At 43.2% G+C, this 20,684-nt stretch overlaps 2 protein-coding genes across 7 annotated transcripts in view; both read left to right on the plus strand.

Annotated features, from left to right (window-relative positions):
- The window catches only part of map4k2 (mitogen-activated protein kinase kinase kinase kinase 2), a 33,960-nt gene extending 20,697 nt beyond the window's left edge, over window positions 1-13,263 (plus strand). The window contains exons 14-32 of one of the 4 annotated variants that reach the window (XM_011487780.4): window positions 689-747; window positions 829-872; window positions 1,488-1,526; window positions 1,864-1,897; window positions 3,541-3,685; window positions 3,776-3,951; window positions 4,137-4,178; window positions 5,688-5,772; window positions 5,858-5,937; window positions 6,011-6,071; window positions 6,154-6,277; window positions 7,988-8,046; window positions 8,703-8,806; window positions 9,810-9,987; window positions 10,059-10,127; window positions 10,205-10,291; window positions 10,363-10,433; window positions 10,515-10,570; window positions 12,638-13,263. In XM_011487780.4, coding sequence (XP_011486082.1) covers window positions 689-747; window positions 829-872; window positions 1,488-1,526; window positions 1,864-1,897; window positions 3,541-3,685; window positions 3,776-3,951; window positions 4,137-4,178; window positions 5,688-5,772; window positions 5,858-5,937; window positions 6,011-6,071; window positions 6,154-6,277; window positions 7,988-8,046; window positions 8,703-8,806; window positions 9,810-9,987; window positions 10,059-10,127; window positions 10,205-10,291; window positions 10,363-10,433; window positions 10,515-10,570; window positions 12,638-12,725 — 1,601 coding nt within the window. In that variant the 3' untranslated portion in view covers window positions 12,726-13,263. The remainder of the gene's footprint in view (window positions 1-688; window positions 748-828; window positions 873-1,487; window positions 1,527-1,863; window positions 1,898-3,540; window positions 3,686-3,775; window positions 3,952-4,136; window positions 4,179-5,687; window positions 5,773-5,857; window positions 5,938-6,010; window positions 6,072-6,153; window positions 6,278-7,987; window positions 8,047-8,702; window positions 8,807-9,809; window positions 9,988-10,058; window positions 10,128-10,204; window positions 10,292-10,362; window positions 10,434-10,514; window positions 10,571-12,637) is intronic. The other 3 variants (XM_011487783.4, XM_011487781.4, XM_078936600.1) reach the window with 3 other exon arrangements.
- A 2,580-nt stretch (window positions 13,264-15,843) lies between these two features.
- rbm4.1 (RNA binding motif protein 4.1) lies at window positions 15,844-19,543 on the plus strand. Of its 3 annotated transcripts, none has more exons than XM_004075029.4 (3): window positions 15,844-15,985; window positions 16,893-17,316; window positions 17,928-19,543. In XM_004075029.4, the coding sequence occupies exons 2-3, from the start codon at window positions 16,911-16,913 to the stop codon at window positions 18,773-18,775; spliced, it is 1,254 nt and encodes a 417-aa protein (XP_004075077.1). In that variant the 5' UTR covers window positions 15,844-15,985; window positions 16,893-16,910; the 3' UTR covers window positions 18,776-19,543. The 3 variants fall into 3 exon arrangements, with proteins under 3 accessions (XP_004075077.1, XP_078792728.1, XP_011480314.1); XM_078936602.1 differs by having other exon boundaries at window positions 15,906-16,032; XM_011482012.4 differs by having other exon boundaries at window positions 15,950-16,074.
- The last annotated feature ends 1,141 nt before the right edge of the window (window positions 19,544-20,684 follow it).

A 20,684-nucleotide genomic window follows, 5' to 3' on the forward strand; every position in this document is an offset into this window, starting at 1 on the left:
TGGTTCCAGCTGCTTTGAGATCAGCAACTAACTCCTGCCGTGTTGTTTTAGGCTGATGTCTCATGATCATGGAAACCGCACCAGGTCAGATCTGGTTTGGAGCCTCAGACCTACAGGTGGATTGATGGTCATGTTGCACCAACAGTTGTCATGGTAACCGCCAGCTTCTTGCTGATGGTTTTGTAGTCCATAGTCTGGTGCAGGTCTACAATCTTCTACCTGAAACCAGCTGAAAGCTCTTTAGTCTTTCCATGTTGGAGAGTTTGGAGTCTGACTGATGGACGGATTCTGAGGACAGGTGTCTTTTCTACAGGTGATCAGTTCAAACAGGTGGGATTTTCCCTCAGTTTCTTTTTAGGTGGCCTAACCAACAAAATCAAACGAGGGATCAAATACTTATTTCCTCCCCTCAGCTTTACCCAACCGCCTCAACATCCTGATGTTTGTTGATTTGTCCAGACCAGACGGCGTTCAGACACAGAGAACAACAGCTTCTAGTTTTAGATCCAACACTTTCTTCATCCTCTTCTTCTTCACTGCTTTGCCTCGTTGTGCTTGAAGACCATTTCCTCCGTGATTCCGTTCAGTAAAAACAGACGAGAACGTTTCCGCATGATGCGGTCAGCAGAACTTCCGATCGTCTGAAGCGTTTTCGGAGGGTTAACGTGATGTCCTCCTGTGTTCGCAGTTGACCAGGTGAAGTTCGGACCGCCGCGGAGGAAAGTCACAGAGCCGTATCCTGACATGGTAACGTGGGTGACAGTTTTGTACAGCTCTAGCAGAAAATGATAGAACGTGAGCCTGACCAAAGCTTCTGTTTGGACGCAGTGTGATGATGACTGGAGTTTGTCTGGAGATGAAGACGCCTCACTGTAAGGGTCCACGCATTTTTGTCTCCTTTCTTCTGCTGTAGAATATTTCTTTATACAGGAGGAGGACAGTTTCTGAAAATGTGTTTTATAGTTAGTGTACGGATGATTCTGACATCCTCAGGTCGATGTTTGAGATCAAACTGAGTCCAAACACCACAAAAAGCAGCAGACCTGGTTTTTTCCTTCTATCATCTATTAAGTCTATGAAGGTTCTGTGACCAGAATCAGAGGATTCAAAGTCCAGCAGTGATGCTGATTTCAGTGGAAAATTATAAAAACAGGAGGGAAAAAGGTTAACGAAATGGCTAAGGAAAACTTGACCCTTTCTGACCATAATTAGGACTAGAATTTGGTGTTTTGGGGGGGGTGACCCGTACAGGTGCTGTGAATAAAGCTTTAGCCACAGTTTGGACTTTAGTTGAAGTGGAGTTAATCTGTTTTGTGTCTGATATAGAAACTGTTTGGAGCACTAAAAACAATTGTCATTTTCATGAAGCTCTTTAAATGAGTGCGGATGGTACCTTCGTGGGGGGGGGGGGGATGCATACAGACAGGTTTGGGTGGGGGCCCATGGGCCCTGCAGTCAGATAAACAGCAGGGGTCTTCCTGTTGCAGGGGCCTGCTGGAATGTGTGGAGCAAGCTCTGCAGATGAGGTAGGCCTCGCCCGCCTGCCCCCCTCCCCCCAGCCTCTCATGACCGCAGTGTGCCCCCCACCCTGCTTTCCCCAAACAAACCTCTCACCTCAGCGTACGCCGGGGACAGAATCACCGGGTTTCTGTCCCCCCCCCCGGCCTGGAACCAGATTCCAACGGTCACAAACCCACTGGTTCCAGCTCCTCAGAGCTTTGTTGTCTGCTTGGTTGGAGTTTTCTCCAGACTGGTCCGTGTGCTGCTGTTGACCTTCTCAGCTCCGCCTTTGTTGGCCATCTTTGTGTCACAGTTACCAGATTATTTGACTCATTTTTCTAATCAGTGTTTTTGCTGTTTCAGGAGTTTGACCATTGGGAGGGGGCCGTCCGCCGAGGTGAGTAACCAACCAGCAGGTGTCCCGGGTTTCAGCTCTGCACCGTTAATGATGGCCTCCATCGTGGAGCTTTGGCTTTAAACGCCGTGTCCCACAGCCGCTACGTACATTTTCTGCATATGTCACGGATGTAAACTGGTCATACGTGAATCTGCGTTGAAAAAGTGAGAAAGTTGTGGTCTTTAGGTGAAATGTTCACAGATGTATCAGGAATGAACCACATTAAAACCACAGAAGAAGTAGGAATAAACACGCTAAGAACACGTAAACCAACGTAGAACATGAACCGTGTTTGATTCATGCATCAATGATGTCATCTGAACGTGATCTGTGCGCCGTATACGTGATCTAAAAGTTACACATCAGTGATTCATGCATGAACATTCTGTTAGACAAACGTGGAACGCTCCTGGAAAGACACACATTAGTGGAGGAATCTCACAAAAATCACACACAACTGTGCAAGATTTACGTAATAATTGTGTATAAACTAGGTAAAATACTCATAAACTGTGTCATTGTCAACCAATCAAAAATTCTGATACCCTCAACGGACGTCTGAGCACATCAATGAACACAAGAAACACGTGTGAATGACGTAGATCACGCATGGATCATGGATGGCCGACATTTCACACGAGCAAAAATGTAGGTAGTGGCTGTGAGACGAATAAGAAAAACAGAACAATTGTTTAAAATAATAAGCTTTATTTACTTAACCTAACGCTATTTAGTAAGTTCCATTTTATTCATTTATGGCTAAAATTATTTTATTAAAAAAACATGGTATTCTTGACCAATGCTGACAGAATAAATTTGTTTTTACAAGAAATGATGGAAAGATGTGATTGTGTCCACTCTGTTCTTTTCATGATAGAGTCCCTTTCCAGAGGAAATCTGCTCTAAATACATATTTCCATGTATTTTGCATTGGATTCTAAACTAAATGTACTCAGGTTTTTATTCTGAGTGGAATCATAACAACAGAAAAGGCTTTTTTTTAGGTTGCCTTCTCTAAGAATTCATTTTAGGAAAATGTCCTGCAGCTAAATAATCTTATCATTTTTTAGGTGAACTCTGCCAGATAAAAAAAAAAGATCAATTTATGCAAAAAACATTTGAAATAGCAATAAATAATAATAATAATAATAATAATAATTGATACTTTATTTATCCCACAATGGGGAAATTCTTTTCTGCATTTTGACCCCTCCCCTGGGCGAGCGGTGAGCTGCAGACTAGCCGTGTTCACCAATGATGACGACACAAACCAAACTACTAACCAGCTGAGTGTTTATCTGCAGGAAGTCGGAAACCCAGATGGATCTGCAGTGTTGACGGTGTTCAAACTCTGGTTTAGAAGTAGAACAAATCCTTCATTCAGGTTTATTTGAAACTGAAAGCTTTGGTAAAGTGTCAAACTTGGTCGGCTGTACGCACCGGGAGGAGCCCCCCCCTGCAGGAGCCTTGATGAAGATGATGTTCAGTTTCACGGCTGGTTTTTAGTGGGAGAAGCAGCTTCTTTCAGTCGTCTGCTGATGGAGCTGCTGGATGCGGATCAGGTCTTCCTGTTTGAGTCTGGTCCATCAGGATGCTGACCTGCTGCCGGGGTTTAAAGTCTGAAAGTGTTCTGGTGCCTTCAGGGAGGGGTGAAGACGGGCCTGATGAGTCCAACGGCCTCCCTGCCGGCGTACAGCTCGCTGACGTCCAGCTCCGAGGAGAGAGAGCTGAGCGCGAGGCCGAGCTGCACGCTGGGCCCTGATGCAGCCGAACCTGCGTCCACCGCAGGTGCAGCACACGACGCAGTTCTGTCTCCGCTCCCGCCGAGATGTGGGGGCTGTCTGTGTAAATTCTGAAAACCTTTTTTTCTAATTAAAGTTTTGGCGAGGTGCTCAGCCACTGACGACATCAGCCAGCGCTGCAGGGACTCGTGCCTGCCTGTGGAGGACGCTCTCATAGCGGACATGAGGCCGGCGACCGCCGTGTCCTCGCCAAGAAGAGATGCGCCTCTGTCACCTGAATGGAGCACGCTAAGGAGGAAGACGGAAGACTCGGTGAGTTTCTGTCAGATGTGCTCACCACGTCTTTCAGGAAGCGGTAGGAGGCGTGCGCAGTTTGCTAACCTAATAACCCTCCAGTGAGTGCAGTGCTGGAAGTATTGAAGACAAGCGTTCGAACCCGGGTTCTGTGTTGATGATGACGTCTGTGTTCCTTCCTTGTGTCTAACCTTCATTTGTAGAGAGCTGGTTGTCATGGACTTCCTCCCACCCCTCAGGTCCATGTAAGTGTTAACTCTGGCTGCATGTGGCTTAACTCTGAGTGACTTGATGTCCGAGTGTGTCTGCTGCCTCTGCCAAAGGTTTGACCACGACGTTCCTGCACCGAACCGAGTGCATTAAATACCAATTTATCCTGCGATTGTTTATTAGTTTTGGTTTTGAAAAACTGTTTAGATAAGATAAGATTAGATTAGTTTAGATTTAGACTACGTTAGATAAAATTAGATTTAAATTTAAATTTAACTAGATTGTATTAGATTAGACTAGATTAGGTCAGGTTAGGCTAGGCTATGTTATATTATGTTAGGTTAGGTTAGGCTAGGCTAGGTTAGGTTGGATTAGGTTAGGCTAGGCTAGGCTAGGTTATGTTAGATTAGATTAGATTAGGTTAGTTTAGGCTAGGCTAGGTTATGATATATTAGATTAGATGAGATTAGATTAAATTAGATTAGATTAGGTTAGGTTACGTTAGGCTAGGCTAGGCTAGGCTAGGTTAGGTTAGGTAAGGGAAGGCTAGGCTAGGTCATGTAAGGCTAGGCTAGGTTAGGCTAGGTTAGGTTAGGTTAGGCTAGGCTAGGCTAGGTTAGGATAGGTTAGGCTAGGCTAGGCTAGGTTAGGTTAGGTTAGATTAGGTTAGGCTAGGTTAGGCTAGGCTAGGTTAGGTCAGGCTAGGCTAGGCCATGTAAGGTTAGGCCAGGCTAGGCTAGGCTATGTAAGCTTAGGTTAGGTTAGGATAGGATAGGATAGGATAGGATAGGATAGGATAGGTTAGGTTAGGTTAGGCTAGGCTAGGCTAGGTTAGGTTAGGTTAGGTTAGAGTAGATTAGCATAGATTAGACTAGATTAAATTAGATTTATTATTGTCATTGTCTCGAGTACAACAAGCTTTTAAATGCTCTCTGGTCAGTGCACTATTCTCTATTCATTCAGTCTCTAAAATATAATAGAAAAATAGAATAAAATAAACTAGGTATTAAATACAACAATCATACAACACAGCCACCTTTACTCATACACAGACACACATATCCACACACATTTCTCTGTCATTACATGAATTATCAAACTCACTCATCACCATTGGTTCACTGCATTCTCTGATCTGAAGTCGCTCACAGCGGCTGGAGACGATATTCGCCTGACGGATTGTTCATGAAGCAAAACGCACACAAAAACCTCCAAACACGCCACGGAGCGCTGAGCCATGTGTGCACCGCCATCAGAACTTAAAACTGAACTAACAAAACAAAAATTATAAGAAAGAGCTGAAAGAAAACTGATTTATGGATATGATCCAATTTTTGAAAGGATTTTTATATCAAATGAACAAAAGCGTTTACATTTTGAGGATTCATTCATCTTTGGTCCAGAAGGTTATGGTTGGAATGGCAGCAGAGCAGGCCCCTCCCACCCCACACGTGTTCTGAAACTCTTGTGTCAGATTCATTTGTGTTGACAGTACCAAAGTACCAAAAGCAGTCTGGATTCAGTCTTTTCCTCTCGTTCTCCAGATGGGAGCCTGTTTCTCTAAAGTCTTCAACGGCTGTCCTCTCAAAATCCACTGTGCTGCCACCTGGATTTTCCCTAAATCCAGAGGTGAGACGTCCGGCCGTCCGCTCTGCTCAAACACCATCAAACTCTAATAGTCTCTGGATTCCGCTCCCTGGTGTTTTCCTTGCAGATCAGTACCTTATTCTGGGGGCAGAGGAGGGCATCTACATACTGAACCTCAATGAACTTCACGAGGACACGCTAGAGAAGGTAACGAGCTTCTGTGGGCAGCAAGGATGAGCGGGAAAGCTGCAGCCACTCCCTGTTCTGTCTTTTTCTGCAGCTCGTGCCTCAGCGCTGTACGTGGCTGTACGTCATGAACAACGTGCTGATGTCCGTGTCAGGTAAAGCGGCTCTTTGGAAGCTCAATGGAGCCGGTCGCACCCGCTGGGCGTGTTTTAAACCACTTCCACGTGTTTCCTGCAGGAAAGTCGTCTCAGCTTTATTCCCACAACCTGACGGCTCTGTTTGAACATCGGGGACATCTGCAGAAGAAGCACAGCAACTTGTCTCTCAGCACAAACCGCTTGACTGAGAGGATCAGTGCACGGTAGTGGACATCTTAAGAACGATTACTGCTGAAGACGGAGGCTGCCGGGTGGAAGAAAGGGGTCATTTTGTCGTTTTTCCCCACTGATGTGAACTAAATATGTCATTGTTTCATTCCGGATCAGCTTAAAGGGAATGAAAAACAGGACTGTAACTGTTTGGAAACAGTTTTAAACTCAAAAATAAACTTGAAATAATGAAAATTGTAAAGAAAGGACAAACATTTCCAACTTAATTACAATATAGAAAATAGCTTTTAAAAACCTGTCAATTTGATACCTGAATTCCACGTTCCGTGACCGGAGTTTGGCACCCGCCTTCGACTGCCACCCAAACCACATGGCACCGCCCCTTTTGAGGTCTCCTATGGGTGGTGGCCCCATGGGAGAGTGGTGCAGACCGGGGCCCGTAGAGAGAGCCCTGGTCACCAGGCACTCGCCTGCGAGCCCCAACTTGGCTCTAGAGTTGGGGCCCCGTTGACGCCAATCCCGGCGACGTAGTTGGGACCTTGATTGCTCTGCTCATCCGAGGCTTCTTAACCACTCTTTGTCTGACTCGTCACCCCGGACCTGTCTGCAATTGGAGACCCCACCGGGGGCTTAAGCCCCAGACAGCTTAGCTCCTGGGATCACTCGATCACTTGCTCAAACTCCCCCACCACGCAAAGGTGGCGGTTCATGGAGGTAGCAGTTTGCCCTCTCTCGGTGGGCGGAGTACTCCTGCCCCAGTGGGAGGAGTTTAAATATTTTAGGGTCGAGTGAGGAAAGACTGGAGCGTGAGATTGACAGGCGGATTGGAGCAGCGTCTGTAGTTATGCGGTCGATGTATCGGTCCGTTGTTACGAAGAGAGAGCCAAGTCAGAAGGCAAAGCTCTCAATTTACCGGTTAGTTCGGTCGTTCCAATACTCACCAATGGTCATGGGCTCATGACCGAAAGAACCAGGTCCCGAATACAAGCGGCTGAAATGAGCTTTATCCATATGGGGGCTGGACGCTCCCTTAGAAATAAGGGGAGGAGCTTGGTCACCCATAGAGAGCTCGGAGTAGAATATCCACATCCAGAGGAGCCAGTTGAGGTGGCTCGGGTATTTAGTCCAGATGCCTCCTGGACGCCTCCCTGGGGAGGAGTTCCAGGCTTGTCCCACTGGACGGAGGCCCCGGGGAAGACCCAGGACACGCTGGAGGGACTAGGTCTCACTGCTGGCCTGGGGACGGAGTCCCCCCAGAGGAGGTGGAGGACGTGGCCAGGGAGAGGGAAGTCTGGGCATTTTTGCTTAGACTGCTACCCCCATGACCCGGTCCAGGATAAGCTGAGGAAGATGGATGGATGGATGGATGAAACTTGAGTTTTTAAAAAAAAAACACTCCAGAACAGCATCTGTTGTTGGCGCAGCTCGTCTGATGTACCAAACTTTGAAGAACAACCCCTTTACTGAATTGAAACTGTAATTTAAGGACTAAAACAGAAGTGGGAAGGAAACAAAATAACAAAAGTTGTAAATAAAAACAGTTCCTGTTACTTATAAACAAGTTTTATGTGTATCGTTTTAAATTCCAGATTCAAATTTGTCATTCCTTTCTTCAAACGTTTACTATTTCTATCAAGTTGAATGTATAGATATTCATATTTTATCTGCAAATTTACCTTTTTTTCATTCACTTTAAGCTGATCCTGATTCGACTTCCTGCGGTGTTTTCCTTTGTTTCTCAGGAAGTTTGCCATATCTGTGAAAATTCCCGACAGTAAAGGCTGCAGACGGTGTTGTGTAGGTAAGAGACTCCAGATGCCTTCCAGGTCTCATTTCTTCTGCAGTTTGGAAATGTTTAGCTTAGCTCTGAAGAGTAGGAAAGGTGTCAAATACCTTTAAGAATGTAATTCGGCTAAATATTTCAGTCCTCACATGTCCTCTGTCTTTTTATGTCTACAATTTTAGGACTTGATCAGTCTGTCAGCCGTGATTCACATACAAGCGTCATCTTGTTGTTGCAACATAACTTTACATTGAATGAAATCCTCATGCGTTTCTGCAGCCTTTAAATACAGTGTGGAAGCTGTAGTGAGGGGGAAGTGTGCACTAAAACACGCGTGTGGATTTCAAATCAGACGGTGACTTCTTTGATGTTAAAAGACATAACTTGTGGGTAAATTAACCACATCTGCACGGTTTTAAAACATGCACTACTCACACCGCATCTGCAGCTATTTTGAGACTAAATCATCTCGATCTGTAGACCTTCTTGTTTTATAAAGTGGACAGACTTTGCACGTTCTTTCTTATTATGATCACCTGTGACTTTGGTTCTAGAGCCAGAGTTCTCTGACTACTGTGGGCTTTATTGCTCGTGGCTTTCTTCAGAGACTTTAAATCATTTTGTTGCTGTGCACACTGTATTTTAGCAGTTCATCACATCTTTCTTCCCCCCAGCGAGAAACCCCTACACCGACAGCACATTTCTGTGCGGGGCAGTTCCCTCTGGATTGGTCTTGTTGTTGTGGTACGAGCCTCTCCAGAAGTTCCTGCTGCTAAAGGTTGGTGCAACAATTCTTTCAAAAAGCTGCTTTTTCCCTGAAAGTCTGAGGAGATTCCCTTTAAACAGAAACGCTTTGGATAGACAAGATAACACCCAAGGAAGACTATATAGTTTTTCCTGGACTTATGTCAAGATTGCATGACTTTTAAACGTATATTGTTACTTTACTCAATCACTGTGATGGAGAGGGACACAACTGCTGCCATCTTTCAGTTTGTGAGACCTTCTCCGTCTGGCAGAACTGGCAGGTTGCTGTGAGCAGAAATGAACCCGATCCGTCGTGTTAAACGTCAGCGGTTTAGACCAAATGGCTGCCAGCCTCATGCTGGGAAAGTCCAAGCACAGGCCGGCAGAGGCGGTTGTACACTACACTGAGCCGCCGCCCCTTTAGATTTGCGCCCGGGGCAATCGCCCGTACGCCCCATGCCTAAAACTGTTGCTGCAGGCCGAGTCAACACCGATTCACGATTCTCTTCAGCATATCTTATTGTGATTCCGTACACTTTTTCCTTTTCGACTTTTGTAAAGAGTTGCACGTTCAAAAATGAAGTTAAAGTATGACGACTAATTTTACAGAAATTAGTTCAACTCAAAACACTCAAACACTAGCTTTTTTTGTAATACTGCAACAAAACTCATGATTAGAGTTCTATATGCCCTAGTTTTGTTTCCTGTTTTATTGTGAAGGTTTCCAGCATGTCTTGGTTTTGTGTTTTACTTCCCTTAGCCCAATCTCCCCTGATCGTTTTCAACCGGTGTCTCGTCAGTCCTGTTTGTATATATGTCTTCCTCGGTGCTGGTCCATACTGTCTTCTTCCCTGGTTACCCCGACAGTTGGGTTTGGATGGGTTCCCTACTCGGTAGCACTTTTCTTTGTAATAATAAACCCTTTTTGCCTTGGAACCCTGTGCCTCCAGTCTCTGCATTTTGGGTCCTCACGCTGAATCGTCTTCTTTTAGCTGATGGAACCTGACAGACTTTTCCTTTCGTTTCTTCTCCAGCACATACCCATCCGGTTGCCAGAGCCTCTGCCGGTGTTTGAGCTGCTGGTGGTGGCTACAGATGAGTTCCCCCAACTTTGTGTGGGGGTGAGAGAGTGTGGCACGGAGACACCCCAGGCTAGCCAACAGCTCCTGTTTGATATCATAGAGCTAAACAGTACACCCACATCAGCACCAGGTAAGACGAATGCCTTCAAATCTCCAGTGATCCCGAGGCTTCAGAGGGAAAACTTTTCTGCATGTGTGCAGACAGTGGAGGACTTCGAGCCGTTCAAGTGACCCAACTGGATCGAGACACTGTCCTCATTGCAGTTGAGAGTAAGTCAGCCCGTCCAGACCTCTAGGAATCTCCCCGATGTTTCTTTGTTATTCATTTGGTTGTTCTCCCTCAACAGAAAGTGTAAGAATTGTGAACCAGCAAGGGCTTCCATCAAAAGAGTTTACGGCTGAGATGATCTTTGACTTCCCCATCGAAACTCTAGGTAACGTGAAACCCGGTGAGAAACGCAGGAAACCGGACCTCGGTGAACTGCACTGACCTGTGTCCCAACAGTCTGCTTACAGGATAGTGTCCTGGCTTTCTGGAAGCACGGCCTAAAGGGGAGGAGTTTTCATTCAAACGAGGTAATTGTTCACAAAAGCATGTCATTTCCTGTTTTTATTCAAAATTAACGGCATCAAATAAAATGTTTTGTTAATTTGCAGGTGACGCAAGAAATTACAGATGAAAGTCGAATATTTCGAGTTTTGGGAACAAACAGGTATGAAGATAAAAGAGATTAAAGCCTCGTTTCCTCTGAGTGGTACCATACGGTTTTGTATGTTCGAGTACAGTACAGTCTGGTTTGGTATTTGAACCGTTTTTATTATACAATGGACCCATTAAGCCGGACTAAACCATACCATTATTGTAGTATGGTGGTGGTTGTAGGTCCATAGAAAAATGGAATGGACCAGTTAAGGTGGAGCTACTGTTGGAGCCTGTTGATTGGCTGAAGGTTACTACGACAAAGGAAAGCTCCAGAATAGCAGCTGTGTTCCTCTTCGCCGCCAACAATCTTCTCTCTCACCTGAATTGCCTGGACCATCCTAAACCGAACCGGAGTGCTAAGTGGAAACTAGGCTTAATTGACTAAAATGCAGTGGTTCTAACTGTATCGGTGAAGACCGTCGTTCATCCAGAATTGTTCCAAAGCAGGAAAAGTTCATCTGGACTCAGTTTTTGTAAGCTGAAGACGTTTTGCCTCTTACACAATAGGATTTCTTAATTCTGAAATCAACTGGTTTTTATGAGCTCCTCAGAGGAAGAAGTTGGACGAATTGTTGACTAAAAACAAAGGCCTGAGTGGTTTTGGGTCACATGGACCTGAGAGTTTACTGTAAACCGTGCTAAAGGGTCTTATGAGTCATCAAAGGACAGCTGTGAGTTTATATCTGGAGCCCCCGTTTCTGATGAAGGAAGGTGGGTCTCTTTTGACCAAAATAACTTCCTCGACTCCTGGCTCAAACCATCCAACATTCAGCCGTCCCTATCCCCAGTTTGTGGCCTTCAGGTGGACTAGTTAACCTTGCAGTGTTGATATTGCCTCTAGTGCAGGAGTCTCCAAATCCAGGGCTTGAGGAGCGACCTCCTGCTGGTTTTCCAGCAACCCTGCCTTCTCTGCTGCTGATTACCTGGATCAGGTGTGTTTGGCCAATAAGGAGCTTCAATGGCAGGATGGTAGGAAAACATGAAGGACACCGACGCTCCAGGCCTGGATTTGGGGACCCCTGCTCTAGTGGAAGAGTGGTCTGGTCTCTTTGGTGTGCTGTTCATTGCAGTTTTTGTTGCTGTGGATGGAATACTCCACACTACAGTGATCCCTGGCTTTATTACAGTTCATCTTTCGTGGTTTTGCTAATATTTTTTCAATGCAGTTTTGCTTTTTTCTTAAAGAGTGACCTGTGTTCTGGCTGTAGATTTGTCACTCAATCTTGTGCCGTGTGTCCGGTACAGAATGTTTCCCGTTTGCCAAACGGAACAGATCTTCATCGCGATCAGACCTTTGTTTTAATTCTCTAATGCTGGACTTTGAGAGTTTAAACAAGAGAGAAATGTGTATATAGTGTGCAGTGAGTAGGTTTACAGCCTTAAAAGCTACTTTAATAGCCTATATTCCTACTGCACATACTTCTCCAATGGCGGGTCTTTAGAACTGAACCCCCGTGAGAAACGAGGGAACATGGTTCTCTGTTGGGAATTGTATGGGTTTTGTCAGAGTGGGTCAGGATGTGTTTAAAAATCCTTTTGAGTTTGTCTGACACATTGGAAATGTAAGGATTGAGGACATTGCTTCTTTTTGTTTTGTTTCCTGTTTTCTTGGTTTTTGGAGAAAGGCCCTGAGGCCTTGGTAGGCAAGTTTTGCTTTCCAGGTCGTGTCTCACAGCTGCTACGTACGTTTCCACGTATGAAACGTCAGTCTTCCGTGATCCATGCGTGATCCACATCATTCATACGTGTTTCTTGCGTTCGTAAATGTACACAGATGTCTGTACAGGGTTTCAGCCAACGGGTCTTTATGGGAATTCGGTTTTGAGCTGTTCAGAGTTTTGGTCGATTAAGAATTACACATTTTTTTTATTTTTCGTAGTCTGTACACAATTGTTACGTAAATCGTACGCAATTGTGTGTGTGTGTTTTTTTTTTGTTTTTTTTTTTGGGTAGATGCATCGACAAATGTGTCTTTCCACTTCTGTTCCACGAAGAGCTGAATTTAAGGAGGGGTCTTGTCATTTTCTGCACTTTGTACAAGCTGTGACATGATTTTGCTTTGTTTCTGACCGAACAGAGACATCATCCTTCAGAGTACGCCCACCGACGACCCTTCAGCCTTAAGCAATCTGTACATACTGACCGGTCACGAGAGCAGCTACTAAGAAACAGCGGGGACTGACGCCGACCGCAGAAGACTCTGGTTTAGTGAAGTAAAGATGGAGATGCAGCAGCGATTCCTACTGGACGCACCAAAACCACGTGAAGGACTGGTGCGAATAGCACGGCTTTAACTCTGCTTTCTAGAAGGCTGTTGGCTTTCAGGACTGCAGAAGAACTTTTCAGAACTTCAGTTCTCCCCAACAGAATGGACCTGTGAGATTTAACTTCCGTGACCCCATGAGCACGCTCTTGAATTGTTTTTAAGCTCTTACGTCGTGAACATCATGGACTGAGGCCTCAGCTTAATCCTGTGTCACGTTGGTCTTGATAGACTTCTGACTTTTTTAACGAAACCCCTTTTTTCATCTTTTTTGTAGATTCATAGAGCAGGAAACTTATTTATAACTGCACTGAATTGCTAAGTGTATTAAAAATGTCTGTAAAACTAACATTAGTAAAGACATTCCTTAAGGATGAAATAAAGTTTTTTATTTTTCACCAAAAAAGCAAAACCCACTACAATAAAACTGTTTGACAGAAGTGATGTCATTTCTTTGGCAAAGGGACATCCTAAACTGTGACTTTTCCCGAAAAATAACCTTCAGAAAACAAAATGATGTACTTTACATTTTCATCTCTGAAGTGCATTTCATAAAACAATGTTATTTAAACAAATGAGTTTAAAAAATATATAAAAGTTTTAATGTATAACTTGTTTATTGATTTATGACTGAAAGTGTGAATAGATTTGTTTTTATAAAAATCAACTTTTTTTGTGGGTTTTTAGTCAAAAAGTGCAAATGGAAGCACAATTAGTTTGTTTAATCATTTCACAATTTCAACATCTTTAAGTCTTTTAAAATTACAGTTATTCGATTTTGTTTGGTTTTTAAGCGATTGGTTCTGCTCTTTAACAGATTGAACATTTAATCCAGGTGAGAGTATGTATGGGGAGGACATGTTTTGATGAAAAGTTTAATTTAAAAAGACAAATTCATACGGATTATTTTCTCATTTCAACTCAACAAATCTTTGCCGCTCTTTTTGAACACAATTCTTAGCTGGAGCTTTTTGTGGATGGAGTTCTGCTCTTTGCTGAAATCTGGGGCAAACCTTCATGATGAGCAGAGAAGGAGGCTGGCTGCTGTGGAGCAAACACCTGAAGGAAGGTGGAGGAATCCGGAACAGTTACGGCTGTCTGAACTGATGAGGATAATCCACGAGTGAGCTCTGGCTAGGAGATGAAGACAACTGTCTTTAATACAGCAGGGTCTCTGGAGAATGGCTGCAGGTGCGTTAGGAGCACCTGCCAGTATTCAAATACCTGCAGGAGAAGCCCAAAGGACAGCAGAAGCAGAGAGGACCAGAAGAGGACGACAGAGGGACCTGCATTCGCCAAACATCAGAGGGATGAGGCGCTGCAGCGGTTCATACTTTGGCCTCACTACAAGAAGGCCCTGGATCAAATCCCATCAGGGTCTTTTCTGCGTGGTGTTCGCATGTTGTCCCTGTGCATGGGTGGGTTTTGGAGTTTGGATAGAAATCCTACCTTTAGAAAAAATATTCTTCCTTTAGAGAATATTTTCAACTGTCAGAGACAAAATTCGACCTTTGGAGACGAAATTTCAGACTTTTAACGTAATAGATTTTAGAGGTGGAACCCTAGCTTTTGAGATTAAATTCTACATTAAAAGAATAAATTTCATCCTTTGAGAGATGATTCTGCTTTTAGAGTTTAAATTTGGCCTTCAGACAAAAAAAAAAAAAATTGTACCAGTATAGATGATACATGTATATTTATTTTATCTATTTTTTTCTTTTATTTTTTTTGTTATTTATTTCCTTCTGTGATTGTTTTATGTGGTTATTATTGAACACCAATTTGATTAAAAATGTATTTACTTATAATTTTGTGCGTAATAATCAAGACTTTCAAAAGGTCAAAACAATGTTGTTGCATATTCAGAACTTTGGTTTATTCTTATATTGTATTGATATATGTTTATTCTTATACTGTATTCTGCAAATGTTCAATAATAAAAAATAAATAAAAGATCTCATCTAAAAAATGACGTCGTACGTCTCCTCCATCTTTTTTTTTTCTTTTTTTTTAACTACTTTATTGCACATTATGCCATTTTACAAGAAAGTACTTTTAGGTATGCAATCAAAAAAAAACACAACAGCATATATCAAATACACATCTGTAACATACAGAGGAACAAGAATAGAAATAGAAATAAGCCAGGGGGTTAAACTCTATGAAAAAATACTGAATCTATCACATACAGACAATGTTCTGATTTTTTTGCTTCTCTGAATTTCGAATACTGTTGATATATTGACTTAAATCAGAAAGGAATACAGTGAAACAGGGTTTTCTACCAGAAAATTTACATTTATGGATATGGAATTTAGCCAAAATGAGTAAAAGATTTAAAAGTAAACCAGAGTCCTTTTGCATATGTTTTGATATTAGACCCAACAAGACATCTTTCCAGAATAAGACAAAACAAGAATCAATTCTATCATTAATAAAATCACACAATTTCTGCCAAAACACCTTCACTTTGGGGCAATACCAGAAAAGATGAATAACTGTTTCAGGGGAATTACAACCAAAACTACAAAATGTCTCAATGTTTAACTTAAATCTATTTTGAATAAACGTTTTAGATGGATAAATTCTATGGATAATCTTAAAAGAAACTTCTTTAACCTTATTAGTGATTAAAAATTTATAGGGTATTTGCCAAACCTCCTTCCATGCAATATCTGCAACAAACATGTTCCAATAAGACATGCTACGAGGTAGTGAAACAACGTTCGTTTGAAATAATGTCCTAATGGATTTGTTGTTTTTCCTGGGATAACCAGTCAGACATATTTTCCCCACAGGAGTATTAATGGGAGAGAGTAGAAAAGGCTCCTCAACATGAACTCTGTGTTGGAACTTAAACAACATGCAGACACCAGAGGGAATCGCTCCAAACACTCTAGCATATTCTAAAGGGGGAACAGGGAAGTTAAATTTAGATAGGAATTCCTCATAAGTTAAAAGTAAGCCCTGGTTGTTAAATAATTGAAACACAAAAATAATCTTATTTCGAAACCAATGTTCTATGAAGAGTGATTTGTACGTCCCCTCCATCGCGTCGTCTACGTCAGTTACGCGTGACGTCAGATAGGGACGATCCATTCGAATCGTTCGCCATTTCATTCTTCGCAGGTTCAGGCCCGCCGAGCCCCATTTTGCTTACAGGTATCTTTTTAACACACTAAAGAGAGCCTGCTGTGATGCATCCATCGGTAGGGTTGAAGTGGTCGCAGATACGCCGATTAATACTTCCGGTAAACCGAAGAAGCGTTGAAGGATTAGCCTCATCAAGCTAACATGCTAACTCGTGTTTCATAAATTAGCAGTGCTAGCGAGGCCATCGCTTAAGCATCAATAATATGCGGGATTTTTGTCGAACGAATTTGTACCGTGACGTATATGTCTGGTGCCGCTCTATCTTTAGAAAACCTCGTCTAGAAGAGGCTAACGCTGTCGAGCTATAGTCGATTCTGGCTAACGCACCACTCCGTTAGCATTTAGCTAACGTTTTCCGAGAAATGCACGAAGACGTGCAAGCAATGTTCCTGTTTTTAGTGTGGATGGTTTGCTAAATAAATCCACAACGAGCTTTTGTCTTTTATTTATTGAAGTAATTCCAGAATATTAGGAAACACACTATGCTTTTTCTGTCGATATCGTTCACCGCGGCCTAGTTGGTGAAACCGTGAATGTGAATCTGCATAATAATTTTGTAGTTGTTACATATTTGATTAAATACCTTAAACTAACAATTTTAAATAACTTTTACTGCTCAGCTGTCAAACTGTATAAAAGCCATGACTGGAGTGGTGGCTAACAACACATTCACATGACAGATATTCCATCTGCCTGGCTTTTCCCATTAGAGGCTCCATCCATGTTGTTACTTTGTTTGGATCTTCTCCCAGAATTGACTCAGCCTGCGTTTCTACTGCTGTGAAACTATCAATATTTTCTTTATTACTTTAGACAGAAAACAGTAGGGAGGCAGAAGAAAAAAATGTTGGTAATAATTTTGGTTAAAATGATTGAAATTTAATAGCAATATCTCAATAATTTTTCTTTTTTTTAGTGACGTGGAGGCCTAACGATGGTGAAAATATTCATTGGCAACTTGGCCCCTGAAACGACGACAGAAGAACTTCGCTCCTTGTTCTCCCAGTATGGGAAGATTGCAGAATGTTCCATCGTCAAGAATTTTGGCTTTGTGCACATGGACAGCAAAGCAGAGGCAGAGGAGGCCATTCGCAACCTTCACCAGTACGAGCTGAACGCCCAGCCTATGAATGTTGAATTGAGCCGCGGCAAATCAAGAGGATCCACCAAACTCCACGTTGGTAACATTGCTTGTACCAACCAGGAGCTGAGAGCCAAGTTTGAAGAGTTTGGCGCCGTGCTGGAGTGTGACATCGTAAAAAACTATGCTTTTGTGCACATGGAGAGAATGGAAGATGCCATGGAGGCTATAAATAAATTGGACAACACTGCTTTTAAAGGTGAAATTCTGGGTTGGGCTTGATGGGAAAAGTGAGTTAAAATGAATGCAGTAGTGTTTAGGTAGTTGTGTTCCTGTTGACCAGCAGGTAAGTCTTGAATGCTTGATGTGAGGAAGAACAGGTCTATTGGCAAAGGTAGACCAGTTATAAAGCTGATATCCGTAAGGTCAACTTTAACTGGACTCGTGACACCTGACATCATTCTGGTTTTGGACCCTGTATGATGTAAACCTAGACATTGATCTGAAGAGAATAGTGACGCACTAAGGCAGCTCATTAAGGTAAAAAAAGGTTATGCGGACATTACCATGCTGTCCAGTGTCAAATTTAGTGTATCGTGTAAGAACGATTAGAGAATCTTTGCTGTACTGCAAAGGAGGTTTTTTTCAAGTCTTGTCGTGAACTTTTCCAAGTTTTTAAAGGAAAATGTCGGGAGACTTACGGATTTCAGCTTTATTGCCACCACTTTTGAATCTCCTTTGTTAACAGAAATGTTTGTAACCAGTCTAGTGAAGAAGCAGGCTTGAGACTTCATTCCACACATTAGATGTGAAATTGATCATTTCTATCCAATGTAGGCATCAGTCCTTACTGAGTGTTTTCTTTTTAAGGCAAACTGATGAGCGTGAAGCTTTCCACTAGCCGCCTCCGTACTGCGCCGGGAATGGGAGACCGATCGGGTTGTTATCGTTGCGGGCAGGAAGGCCACTGGTCCAAAGAATGCCCTCTAGACCAAAATGGCTTCCAGAGAAACGGCTCTGAGCCAAAGTCTGAATATGATGCTTCCGGATTTGGTGGGCGTGAGCAGAGCATGGCTTATCCAGACTTTGGTGGGGAACCAGATTATGGCAGCAGCTTTGCACCTGGTTTTCCTAGGGCTTCTGGTCAAAGCACGGGTGTGCCAGGTTATGGAGGAGGTACGGGCTACGAGAACGCAATGAGATATGGGCCACCTCCAACTTATGGCATAAATGCTGTCGGTGATCATAGCATGGCTCGGATGTACGGCAGTGACGGGGCATACAGGGGAAGCAGCTCATTCTATGGCGCGGTACCAGCCTTCTCGGTGCGACGGTCGCCTTATGAGGAAAGGGATCCGTACGGGGTCGTGGACTACTACGAGAAGTACAGGGCCAGTGCCTACGGAGGCAGTTATTTCGAAGAACGCCGGGGCGTCGCCATGCCTGCTCCACCAACAACATCTTCCTCTACGGCTGTGCGGGAGCGTCTGCCGCCCTCTAGCGTCGAGTCATACGAGTGTCCCCCCGCCCCTCCTCAACCAACCCCGATCTCCTCATACTACACTCGTGACCGGAGTCCGATACGGAGAGGTGCCGCCGAGGCGGGTGGATATGCATTCGAGCGTTCGCGCCTTTCCCCGGCAGCCACGCTCCAGAGAAGCACTACCTACGACCATTTGCGGGAACAGGGTGCTGAGCGGCCACGGTACCCTTACTAAACCTTGTCTAGGTGTCGGCCGACATGAGGCAGGTAGGACAAGTGACACACTCACACACACCGGTCACCGAAATGTTAAGTCTGTGTCTCACTGTTGTCTAAAGCTAAAGCCAGGGCTCTGTTTGTGGCAGATGTGTGGGTGAGAAGGAAATGGTTCCTGTAAATCTTTTCAGTAACCAACAGTACTTTAGGTTCTTAGTCCATTTTAATGTGATGGAATTTATATCATGTTGTGATTCCATTCCAGGTAAAAAGGCTCCGAATAACCACTTTAATTTCCTATTCCATGTGTTTCCTGTACTGTTGTTGAAAGCTTTGGCCTCTGGGCTCCCTGATTCTGTTCATAGTATGGGAAGAATGAACTTTTAGACTTTTTGGAAGAACGTACATGCTAAAATACCTTTTGAATTCTAATTGGTGCATGTGTAAAGGTGAGTCTGCATTGATTCAGTTTTGTTCAGCAGCTTCCAGTTTTCTCTTTTTTTTATTGTAGAGCTTTTGTGTTGGTTCTAGTATCATTACTGCTTATATCTGACGCTGATACACCTACATGTGGAACTGTGCAAACATTTTATTAGTTCTTTTCTATTCTGGCAGTCTTGACATGCTTGTCGAGTAACATTTGAACTTTTTTTTTAAATTGTGTACTGATTTCTATTGCTGTATAAAAATTAGAGGTTGTGAGACCTTGTAATGAAACAAGCTTGGTTTGCTTTTGTCTGTTTCATCGCTTTTTGGTTAAAATAAAAACAAATCTTTCAAATTCTAACCGTGTGTTTTTAGTCTTTTTGATGTATTTGATGATTCTCACCTGAGTGAGCTGAACGATGTAATTTAACATTTGTGTAAATAAAACTCTCCTTGACGATGTTTTAAAGACAAAACTTGAATGAAGAGGATTTTTTATCAGCCCGTATTCATCCATTAGTCCATGGAGTGAATGAGGATCTCGCTGATTAGCTTTTATTTAAAGCAGTGGTTATGTTAAAAGATCATTAGATTTATTTAAAATGAGGGGAAAGTGAGCATGTTAGTATGTTGACGAATGAAGTAAACTCAAAACAATTATTTACATGAGTGTTCACCTATTTTGTCTCAATTTTAATGAAATGCATACAAGTTCCCTTTGATATTAATTGAGTAGAAATACAGACGGTATCAAATCACTGGGGGGGGGGGGCTCCTCTCCTGGGTCTGTCCCAAACTCTGACAGTAGTTCTGGGTCTTGATCCAAGTCTGCTGATGACACTTGGAGACAAGTTCACCTGAACACCTGACTGTCTGTCACCAACCTGAAGGCGCTGTGGTCGGGTGGAGCTGCTCGCCGTTCAGCTGCGTCGTGTTCGTGGCTGTTAGAACTTGGAACGACTCAAAGACTAAATCAGCTGTTTAGACCCACAGAGAGTTGATGAAACACGGAAAAGGTTTTTGGTTAGAATTTGGTTCCATCAAGTACCTGAACACTGAGACCATCATGAGGAAAACACCGCAGGAGGCGTCTCCCTTTGTGACATCCCAGCATTTTATAGAAACTTTGCATTTAGATTTCTAAGTTCTTTCCAGTCTTTTAGCTGTATTCCTTTTTTTGTCAGCCTTAACCCTTATGCTATCTTAGATGACCCCACCCTTCCATTGAGGTGTTCTCCCTACCATGACAAAGGTGGATAAAGGTGGAAAGATTTCATGTAATCCATGGACACCAGTGAAGATCACAAATCATTGAAGAAAAAAGGTTCAGAGCATTGTCTAGTGGGTCTAGATGACCCCACTCCCAATGTTAAAGTGTCTAGGATAGAACAAGGGTTAAAAGATGATCAAATAGAACATATTTGATTTAAACCCCAGAGAGCATCTGCATATAACCGGAGACTTGGTTACATTCAGGTGGATTTTTCAGTTTTGTATTTGTT

This window comes from Oryzias latipes, chromosome 18 (genome assembly GCF_053564925.1).
Source record: "Oryzias latipes strain Hd-rR chromosome 18, Olatipes_Hd-rR_3.1".
Lineage (NCBI taxonomy): Eukaryota > Metazoa > Chordata > Actinopteri > Beloniformes > Adrianichthyidae > Oryzias > Oryzias latipes.